Genomic DNA, 11,727 nt, shown 5'->3' with positions numbered 1-11,727 from the left:
AAGCAAAGGAAGCACACTTTTGGTTATTTTATGAAACAGATCACATAAAATGCAGATACTATCTACATTAGGCACTACTTAGAATTAAATCAAGGCCAGGGCCTCATGATCTAATCCATAAGGTCAGAAATCCTATAGCCTCAGTGATCCAAATTCACCTCCTCTTACTGTGATAAGCCCAGGGAATTATTCTGAACATTTATTATCTCTCAAAAGCTATTATTTCACCACAATATGCAATAAAATGGTTTTAGCTATGGCTGTGCATTTGTGTCTTGCATGGTAAAAAAAATATAGGCAACCGCACTTCAGCAAATCCTTAATTTAGGGGTGCACTGTAGGAACAAGTCAAAATATTTTGATAGGGGAAAATTAGTTTTTAAAAATCTTATCTACTTTCAATACATATATTTCTTAAAAAGTATTTCTCATTAAGAAAGAAGCATGTATTAAAAAATTTCCACACACGAAAGTACACATACAATGCAATTGATGAGATGAATGCATAGAACTTTCTATGTTGATTTCCTCTGTCAGCTACCACAACCCCCAGAAAGGATCTGGCTCATGTACCAGAGAAAGCTAAACAGATACAGGGCAAAACAAATCAACTCCACTCTGCATTGTTGCAATGTACAGTTGCAGAAGAACTTTTCAGAGCAGCACCCTGAAATTCCTTACAAGAGAGCACAGTGCAATAAAGTGTTCATTCCTGCAGCCAAGCAATAGCCACTGCAATCCTTCCAGCTCCACCAGTCTGCCTTTACCTTCTGCTTATCACTGGTGTAGAGGAAATCAAGGGGCCCAAAAGACGAGCTAAGAATCAAAACCACACGAACAACCTGGCATTTTGCAGCACTGAAGAAATTTGCTATAGTTGGCTCTTAAATTAAATTGAGATTTGACATTCTAGACAATATAATGAGGTACTCCCTGACAAATGAAATTTTATGCAAGTCATGTATGCACAGGATATCACTGAAGATCAACTCAGCCAGGGATAGAAAAACAGCTCAGCATTTACACTGTGTTTCCTTCCAGTCCAGCACACACTACACAGAGGTTTCAGCCAAACATTGTTGTAGAGAACAGGACTGCCACCAGCCTTGACAGACAAGTTTTTCTTGTATGTTTTTACTGATTTTCATATTAGTACCCATGCTCCTGACATCCTACCAAGTCCTAAAATTCCAAGGCAGAAAGTATCTCTGACCCTAGGATCTGAAACTACTACTCTGTGTTACCAAGGAACGTTCTTTTCAGCAAAAACACTGCTCTGACACTCGTAGCAGTGCAGCCCCTGAAATACTCCTGATTACTCCAAAGGTGCCAGGAAAATAGGAAAGGTTCACAAACCCGGATAACAAATGAATATATCTGAAATAGAGCATACCTGAAGTGCTGGCCTACACATTTTCAAGGGCAGCACTTTAGAAAAATACCTCACTACATGTCTCTCAAAGTTCATGTCTGCAGTCTATACCTAAGTCAGCCCTGGGTTATTCAACAGGGAGGGAGGCAGGTTAAAGCCTTGAGGCAAACTAATCAGACCCTTAACTAAAAGTAATCAATGCATCTTACAGAAAGCATCCTTTCCCAGTATGCCCTAAAGGTAACTAGAACCCTCAAAACTTGACATTTCCCCATAAAAAAAAAGCAAGGATTGCTTGTGCACAGCAAAGGAAACTGTGGCAGCATATCTAAATAGAGAAGGGAAAATAGGAGCCTGAGCTTCAAAAGGTTGATTGCCGCAGAAAAGAGATTGAACAGGTCAGATTTTCAGTACACCCTACATTAAAAGAAGGGGAAAAATACCAATACCTCAAGGTGAAAATAATAGAATTGAAAGTGAATGCCCTCTTGAGACTACCTCTTTTGTGATCTTGAGAAGGTTTAGTACTGCTTTTTGTGCTTTCAGCATTACTAAAATTTAGGTACGCCTACAGAGTTTGTTCAGAGTCCAGCCTTACATCAGAAGTACGTGATGGAACAACCAATGACAGTAACAAACCAGTTAATCAATCACAAAGGAAAGCCTACTGTTATGACTTTTTGTTTGTTGGGGAGTTTTTTCTTTGTTTTGTTTTTCTTTAAGACCATAGCATTTCATATTCTTTTAAACCACACCTACTAAAGTCAAATGGCCTTTAAACTGAAAGAGTAAAAACACATCCTACATTCAATTAAAGCTTAAGCAAGCTCTCAAATAACATTGTTCCCTCTCATCAAAGTGTTCAGAAAAGAAAAACCAGGCTGGAAATTCATGACTACTTTGAATATTGAAAGTGAAGTTAATAAATGGGTATTTTTTGTTGGGCATTTAGCCTCAAATAAAACCTTTAGATAATCTGATTTCACCACCATTAAACACACACATTTGCTCACCACCTGAAAAACACATCATGACCTAAATGAGAATTAGATCTTCTTAAAAATCACTGCAAGTGTTCACAAGATTATGCATGAAGTGTTTAAGAGAACTTTCAAACTAAGTATCAAGATTCCCTGAAAGAAGTCATTAAAACAACATCTGTCAATCTTCTGTCACTTTCTAGTTGAAGAACTCCCAACAACTCAATCAACCCCTCTTTCTGCAAGAGGATCATAACTGCGGAAGGCAAACTGAGATTATATAAGTGCTCCAAAAAGAGCTAGATCACATGGTTACCCAAGTCACAAAATTCCCCCTTCGGTGACTTTTCCACAAAAGCATGCAATAGAGGAAAGCTAGCCACAAGAAAACCAAAAACAAACAAGAAAAACATAGAATAAAATAAAGATGATAAATATAGCTTTGTGCTTATTAAAAAACCCCATGAATATCTTTGTAACAATTCAGATAGATTGTAAATTGTCTACACCAGCTTTATTTCCCCAACCCAGAAGTTCTGATTCTTCTACAGAAAACCATACTTATACTTGTCAGTTGGTCAGTATCAGAAAAAGAGAACAGAGTTGAAATGGGATTTTTGTGCACCAACATCCAAAGAACACACTTCACTTACACCAAAAGTGAGTTCACAATTGCCACTACATTTTACATCCATCCTCAAGAAAATACCTTCCTACCTACACCACAGCTCTCTCTTCCCACACAAACTCCATTTTGAGCACTACTGAGCAGCAAACAACCATTAGGCTCACTTTCTAAGGTACAAGAAGTACCTTACTGATGACATTGTTCAACCCAGAGAGCTTAGTATGCAAGGCCTGGATTCTGCCAACATTTGCACATGCCCAACCTGATACATATAAATGGGGATTACTCACATGCTGGAAGGTAAGTACATGAATAACAAACATGTTTATGAATCAGCAATTATGTGCAGGTAGAATAAAAAGCAGGAGCAAAAGGAGATTTTTAGGAAAACTAATTCTGAAATAAGTTTAAAGAACATTTGCTTTGAGGGTTTGGAGGTGGGGAAGTTTTTTGGTTTATCATCTGATACATAATAAACTGGTAACTACATTACAAGTCTGCAAAAAAACCAACCCCTCAACTCTCCAGTTGAAACACTTAATGGTTTTACATTCTCACTTGCTTCTTGCCTCCAGCTACAGGTCAGCAAATCTTAATCAGGGTGATACAGGCTATTAAAAATGCAAGGCCTTCATCAGACAACTGGAAAAAAATATGATTTTCAAAAATACAAAGAGCAGCTCTCCAGAACATATTACTGCTGTGAACAAGCAAACTGCTGAGCAGCTCAACCCATGAACTATGAAATTAGAGGTTTTGAAAGCTGTGAGGAAGAAGAAGGTGGTGTTATATATATGAAATAGGCTGCCTTTAACTTCCTCTGACACCAGTTTGGGTAAAAAGGGCTTTCCAGTTGTAGTATGTCATTCTGTATGCCCAGTAATCACAGACTGTCTAGAAAAATGTTGTTCAGTGTTCACCCCAAGTAGTTAAGTACTTCCATCAACTTCAAGGGCCATCAGTTCTTGCTATTGCCAGCTTCTGAAGCCTGGAAAGGGTGTTCCACAGAGATCAGACTCCTGCACAACAGCTGGCAACAGGAGTTCCCAGAGTTAACCTTATTTGTTAGCTACAACAGGAGTGGAGGCTGGTATTACCCCATCAGCATCAACATACCTGCTAGTGCACCACACCCCGTGACAGGCATATACTGCACATCACACTGGGCACTGGCTATTTTGAATTGGCTTCTAAGTAATAGCCCTATGGACTTCCTTCAATATTTCAATAATTCTGTCTCCCATTTGACAAGAATTAATATACCACAGCATCACTGGGAACTCTAAAAAAAAAAGTCCCTTTTGGAAGAGCCAGGCTCCAACATTTGAGACAGACTAACAACATGGATCTCTTCAGAGGACAGCATCCTTCTCATCTGCTTCTGTTAGTAAAGCATTGCTAGCCTCAAGCCAAAGCTCAGCCACTGCTAATTCGCCAGCTCCTCCATCAGAATGATTCAGTTCTAAATTGCCACTGTTCACAAAAAAGCAGCCAACAACTTGCATCTTGAAGGTCACAAATAATGTTTCACCATGAACTACTCAACACAGTTTAGTAGCCTAGATGTCTCACCTACATGACTACAGCTCTTTTCACAACAAGTTGAATCCACTAACAACATGTTTTTTCTGTATCTATCAACACTATGAGCAGTTTACATAAAGAAATGTTTTAGCATTACTATATATACAGCATTTTACAATTCTTCTTATGAAAAGAACCCAAAAGAGGAACTGACTGCTTTACACCAACACCCAATATGTGCTGGTGGTTTATCATGGCTTAACCCCAGCCAAAATCATGATAGGACTGAACAGCTCTGAAAGATGCCTCTGTCCTTGGGGTTTCACAGAGTAAAGAATCCTTACAAGCAATTTATTAACACTTACTGATATCTTTCTAAGGACTGGAGTTCTGAATAAGGAATTTTAATGCTAGAAAATAATAATTAAAGTAACAATAGGAGCTAGGAAAAATAAGAAGCAAAAATAAAGAAATTAAGGTAAAAAACCCAGAAAGTGACAAAAGCAAGCAGCAAATGGGAGGAAAAAAATACTTAGCTCATATTAGAGACCACTGAGAGAACTGGAAAGACCAAAGTCAATAACCGTGTAGTGGATTGGTTTTCACTAGCTAGACAAGGGGTGCAAAAAAATCCGACAAACTAGGACTGGTTACAGCTGCAAGAGAACAGTGAGACTGAGAACGGTAGTTAAAACAAGCTAAAGATATGAAACCTCTGAAACAGGCAATTTTAAGCTTTAAGAAGTAAGTAAAGAGCAAATTACAGAAAGCTGTTGCCTTTCCTTAGTGATCGTGTCTAATTTTCTAAGACACCAAGTCTTGTGTGTGTCCAAAGCAACTTGATAGTTGGATGCACCAACACCACAAAAAGGGTTATTATTCCCTTTACTCTGATGAAAACAATGTCCCTGGGAGTTTACTGTGGGCAGCTTTCTTCCCACTCCCTCCCCAAGCACAGCAAAAATGTAATTGAGAACTACCACCCTTGGGATTTATGAACTACTAAAACATGCATTTCCTTCTTTGGAATTGAGAGCTTCCTTCCATGAACTTACTACTACTAGACATTTCCTTGGGAATACCCATCCAGACACTTGCCAGAATCCCCCTGAATTTTTTCATCCTGGCACTTGCACGAGATACCAAAAATCTGAGATCATCAAAAGACACAGGTACTGCTAAACAACTGCCAGGTATTTTATCGAGGTTAATTACTGCTCAGTGCTCCTCTCCTCCAACGGTGACTTCTGAACACTGCCGGCTTTTTCATCAACACGATTTAAGAAATCCTGCAAGATGACTTGCATAGCTACCCTGGGAACTAATAACAGGTCTGGAAAAACCCAAACATACTGCTCTACTTCTCCCACTCTTCAATTTTCAGTGACAGAAGGGAGTATAAATTGTACTTAATTACAAAATTGTCAGTTCAGTCCTTGAGTCAGTAAATCATGCTTTTACCATTTCTCCTCATTCTCCCCTCTCTCCAGGAATGCACACTTACAGCACTAATTCTCATCCCCTGGAGAAGGGTGTTTTCTGCCTTTTCTTCCACCTTGCTCATACGGGAGTGTCACGGCATACATCACAGCACATGCTGCAGTCGAGACAGCCACAATACACAGAGCAACACCATACCACTTCAGAAGGCTTTAAGCTTCTACCCTTCCTGTTCTTCAGCCCAACCTTATATATTCCTCATCCTACATGCTTTACACCTGTGTGCCCTCTGCTCCCTTTGGTGTTGGTCAGTGCCCCTGGGCACTCCATGGCTTATTGCTGTCAGTGCTGCTCACCTGCTCTCACAGCTGTGCCCACTGGGGATGAGGCTCAGCCCAACCCTACCCCAATTACCACAAACTGTGCGCCTACAGGGAGAGCACATCCTGCCTCCCCATCTCACACTCTTCCTCCAGAGTCTCAGCTCCTCACTAGCACAAATTCTCAATCCTGCTCCTTTAGCCAGTCGCCAGCCACTGCTTTGTGGGGATCAGTCAAAACTTTGTGAGAGATGTGAAAGAAGAAACAAAATATGCATGTCCCAGCACCAGGTTCAAGCAGTCATGATTCCAGCTCTTCAAGGTCAGCCCTGGCACTACTGCATTTCCTGTGGGTCTCCTGTGATGCTGTCAGACAAGTGGGTCCCAGTTGCCTATCTTCTGAACTTATACTTACAGAGCTTGCCTTTTGTGTTTGGTTTTAAATATGCTGAAAGACTTTGAAATATTTAAAACTTTGTGATTTCAAATCCCATATTGCCCAAAACAACTTGGTTCATTTTTTTATATACAAAGCAGACAGAAGAAGTTGAGAAAATCCCTCCTTTTTTCCCTACTCTTAAACATGTCCACATTTACTTTCTGACTGAGAATTAACATTTTATATCTGACTAAACACAATTAGAAAAAAGTAAGTCTTATTAACAATGGAAGAAAAAATTTCAAAGTCAATCTACAACCATCTTCTTTCTTTCTGGCCCCTTTAAAGATATATTTAAATATGCAATCAATTTTGAGTTCTAAAACTTAAATTCTCATCTTGAAACTGTTAAACAAAACACCTTTAACGCCTAACACATGCTCACTGACTGCAGCTGGAGGAATACAGAAGACCAGCTGCTAATAGGAAAGAAAACTGAACCTAAAACTTTATTTACTCTGCAAGCTGTAATGAAGCTTTTGAGTTCATCAATTTGCTCAGTTTCAAGACAAAGTGCACCTCTGTAGCCACACATGTTCATCCTGAAAACAAATTCCAAGCTCAACAACCAAATCTGCCTTTTCCCATCTTTGTACTATCACAAAAATCTAACTACAAAGCTCTGCATTATCTGAAGCCATTTGAAGACTACACAGGTTCCTCAGATTTCCACTCTGGTCTTTTAATTACACGTAAAGAAAATACATCTTCGTAGCACTTGTCACAATGAAGCACATTCCACTGCATTATTGTCATGGACACTTTATATGACACAAAATTCCCATATAGCAATTGTAAGAATGAAATATTTTCTGGTAAGCAAGATATCTAAGAGACAACTGAATCCTCAGAAATCATTTCTTTTCATATTATAAAGGATATGTACTTCCATCAGAATAAGGATTTCCCAGATGCATGATGGAGGTCGTTTGCCAAAACAAGTATTTAACGGTAATCTATAAATTCACTCCCAAGTAAATAAAGAAGAAACTTAGCACACTACTTATTCATCCATGTGTAAAACACTAGGAGATTTTAAATCAGCCAAGAAACCACTCTCACATGGACAGAGCCAATTTTTCTCATGTTTACAAAGAAGTGCAATGTAGTAATCAAAGGTTTTACTCAAGAAAGAACTAAAGTCTTCAAACATGATTAAATGAAACAGAAAATCCCGCTTGGTTTTAGCTTCTGCTTTACAGAAGGTAATTTCCTGTTTGATTTTGCACTCTTAACTAACACGGTTAGGCATACTACACTTTATTTCAAATGTGAGAAAACTTTAAAAACATACATTTTATTGGAGAAACTGTAAAGTTTAATGTTTAAAATCAGCAATTAGAAGTCCCCATGGAAGACAAATGTCTTTAAATGGTGACTGAACAAGGGGAAGCTCTATAAAGACAAAAAAGCTGTTTGTAAAGTAGAGAAAGAGTGAAAAAATCTTTCAGCAGCTACCAGGACCCCAGTTATTTCCCTTGAGCAGTCTGCCCAGCTGTTTACCTCCCTCTGTGTGGCACAGATAAATACTTATAAAAGTGTCAGCTCTACATTGTCCAGCCAGTCACAAGAACTGCTGGTATAAATAACAACCAGAGTTCCTATCAGAGTTCACACATTGCCTTTAAAGTACAAAAGGAGGCAATATTTAAACTGAGAAGGAAGAAAACACAAAGTAATGGTATACGTTGCACACATCAAAACAGATGAAGAAACACTCATCCTACTGTAGTGAGTGATGTGCATGCAGATTTCTGAAACTAGGAACAAAATTATGTTGCTAAATAACATTCTCACTTCCCTCACAAGAGCAGCATACTGGAAAAAAGAAATTAGCAAACACCACTACAAGACATTATTGATTGCAAATAGTTTTAATCTCCAACAAGCACTGAGGTGATATGCATTTTATTAGCCTTCTATTCTAAATAATAATAAAATTACGTGTACCATTGTAAGCTATCATTTTTATATACATTATGTATGTAAAAAACTTATTCAACTCAAACTTATTCAACTCTACAGGTTTGATCAAAGGGATGTTTGAGATATATATTTTTTACTTTTAGGAATAAAGGCATTTTACGTGACATGGATTGTTTCACTTTGGTATTTCAAATACATAATCCAACACTCCTCACTGCCACATGTACATCTTACTTTTTGCCAAAAAACAAAAAGTGACTTGACTCATCCACCTACAATATCTCCAGTGAAAAAGAGTAAACCTCCCAAATGGCACAAGAAGAGCAGAGGGATGGTCAAACTTCCTACAGGGAGATATTGGAATAAAACTGATTACATGTTCAACAAGAACCTTTCTATCACAGTTACTCCCAAACATTAAGTCTTAAAGACCTCCAGGACAAACTCGCAAAAAGACCAGGAATTACCAGGGAGTTTCAGTGGACACACAAGCAGTCTCATGACTAATTACCATAACACCTCTTCGGGGGGGGCTGGAATATATACACCAGTATTTGAAGGCTCAGGTCCACTACCTTTCCATGGTTTACTATTTATTAAACTCGCTGTCAGCAATCTCCTGTGAACTAATTTTTAAACATGTTTATCACAAGGAAAACAAATCCATAACTTTCAAAGTTAGCTTTTATTATCACTGATAAATGAAAGCAATAACGTTTTAAAACTCATCACATCAGAGAAACACCCCTCCCCACACACATGTTAGTTTAACTCAGATTAAGCCTCCTGAACAGTCAGTCAAACAGGATATAGCTCACCTTGACAATCAAACTACTTTTCCCTCAAGAACTCAGCGTTGTAAGACATTCTTCAATTCCAACTTGCATTTTAAAAATTAAGACTACTACTACATCCAACATATACTTAATTTTTTTTCTACTTTTCATATTTTACACCTTTGATTTTAAGCCTGGGGAGTGCTGGTAGCACAGCACCATCAATCCAGCTTCACAACAAGACAAGAATGAGCTTTACTCTAACCATACAAAGCCATCATGGGTGCCATTCTGGAAGGCAGTAAGTGCCCTCATCTCCCATTGATGTCAGACCACATAATGTTTCAAGTATTGAGGTCTATTGTTCAGTCCATTTCTCCCCCATCTTGTGAGGTCCTGCCATATATTCATTAGAAAAGGCCATACACTACACTACACTGAAATAAAACAAAACCTAAGACCCCCAAGCATTTGCATTTATGGAACTCTTACCATCCACAGCATATCAAGTAAGGGCAGCGTACACAGTGCAACCACACATGCAAGGACTATTTTCCAGACAGAAGCAGCTCTTAAATGGCTTTGTTTTCTTAAAGAAATTGTATCATTTGTAGGAGTCAGAAAGCCCTTCCAAAGCATTTCCTAATGTAAATAGGTAGTGACACTGTAAATGCTGAATCCAGTAACAACAGCAGAAAGACCCCACATTTCTGAATGTGGTCACGCTGGACAAAAATACCTACACATCACTTTAATACAGAATTACCATTTACTCCAATTTTTCATTTAGAAACAGAGCTGCACTTGCAAGACCTTATGTACTGTCACCTATTGTAATTTCAAAGCTTTGGTTTGTACACATGAAAGTAAGCTGTGACTTGTTTTGGAGGCAGTTGAATAGGGAAAGACCTGTGGATCAAAGCCCCACTTACTTAAGGAGGTGTTTTACACCCAAAATCTTCTCGTCTGGCTGGATATGCAGTTAAATCAATGTTCTAACCTATTATAATCAATGTTCTTCCCTGTTTCAACCGACAAGAAGAATTACAACAATATAGCCTCAAACAAACATACGGCTGTCCAGAGAAATAGAGTGACAATATTTACTTAAAGGCACATCTGCTGGAGTCCTGCCCGCCGGCCAACTCCGGCAGAGTGGCTGCACTGGGGAGTTTCAGTTCTGCCCGGTCAAGAAGCGGCTGTGTAACGCCACCTCCGGGTTCGGTTTTCCCGAGTCCCCAAACGACAGCCAACTTTGGGGAACGGCAGCAGCCGCAAGAACCAGGCTAGGCTGGCCTCTCCAAAGAGCAAGGCGCAGCATCCGCGGCACCTCTCGGGGACCAGTCTCTCTCCCGCCAGGAGAGAAAGCGAAAGGGTCGGAAGCAGAAAACAAGCATCGAGAGCCCAAGAGCAAACACGGGAGAGTTTTATTCTCCACCGGAAAAGGAGGACCCCCGCCCGCTGCCTTCCCACCTTCGGGCGGGGGGCCCCGAGGGGCCCGCGCTGCCCCGGCGGGGGTGGGCGGGGGCAGCGGCTGCCGTCCTCCTGCTCCCGCCCCGCGCCCCCGGCCCCACTCACCGGCCGTCTCGGCCGCGGCCGGCGTCCCCGCCACGCCGTTCAGGTAGAGGATGGAGAGCAGGTGGGGCTGCGTCTTCTCCAGGGCCACCCGCAGGTCCTGGAAGTGGTCCCGTTCCTTGCCCAGCAGCAGGGCGATGAGCAGCTCGGCCTTCCCGCCGCCCGCCGCCTCCAGGTCGCGCAGGTCGCGGGGGCCGAGGGCGCCGGCGGCCTCCAGCAGCTCCACCACCTTGTCCACTTCGGTCATGGCCTGCGCCAGGCTCTGCCGGCACTGGGCGAGCAGCTCCTTGTGCTTGGGCTCCATGGCCGCTGCAGGGCCGCCGCCGCCGGCGGCCAAACTTCGCCCGCCCCCGGCCCCGCCGCTCCGCCACCGCCGCCCCCGGGGAGGCGCGGGCCGAGGCGGGGCGGGCGCCGCCGGCCGCCCTCCTCCGCCACCCGGCGCCCCCGCAGCGGCCCCCGGCGAAACTTCGTCCGGAGAGGAGGAGCGGAGCTGGGACAGGACCTGGGCCGAGGGTGGCTTTGCCTTCTCCTCTTCCTCCTCCTCCTCCAGCAGGCGGGGGGCGAGCCGCCGTCAGGGGCTGCTGCTCCTCTTCCTCCTCCGTCTGGCGCCCCGCTCGCCTCCTTTCCGCCCCCCCGGGCGGCGAAACAACTTCTCCTCCTCCTCCTCTCGCTGCCCGCGGGAGGGGACCGCTGGGAGCAGGAGCCGCGGGGAGCGCCGCCGCTTGCCGGCACCCCGCACCCCCGCGG

At 42.0% G+C, this 11,727-nt stretch overlaps 1 protein-coding gene across 3 annotated transcripts in view; it reads right to left on the bottom strand.

Annotated features, from left to right (window-relative positions):
* The window catches only part of DLG5 (discs large MAGUK scaffold protein 5), a 95,519-nt gene extending 84,103 nt beyond the window's left edge, over nt 1-11,416 (bottom strand). For all 3 annotated transcript variants that reach the window (XM_084210861.1, XM_084210863.1, XM_084210862.1), the window contains exon 1: nt 10,984-11,416. In XM_084210861.1, the coding sequence (XP_084066987.1) occupies nt 10,984-11,284 (301 nt within the window). In that variant the 5' untranslated portion in view covers nt 11,285-11,416. The remainder of the gene's footprint in view (nt 1-10,983) is intronic.
* Between the last annotated feature and the right edge of the window lie 311 nt (nt 11,417-11,727).

Source organism: Fringilla coelebs (assembly GCF_963513975.1).
Source record: "Fringilla coelebs genome assembly, chromosome: 8".
In the NCBI taxonomy this organism is placed as follows: domain Eukaryota; kingdom Metazoa; phylum Chordata; class Aves; order Passeriformes; family Fringillidae; genus Fringilla; species Fringilla coelebs.
This window is presented reverse-complemented; position numbering and strand designations above follow the sequence as displayed.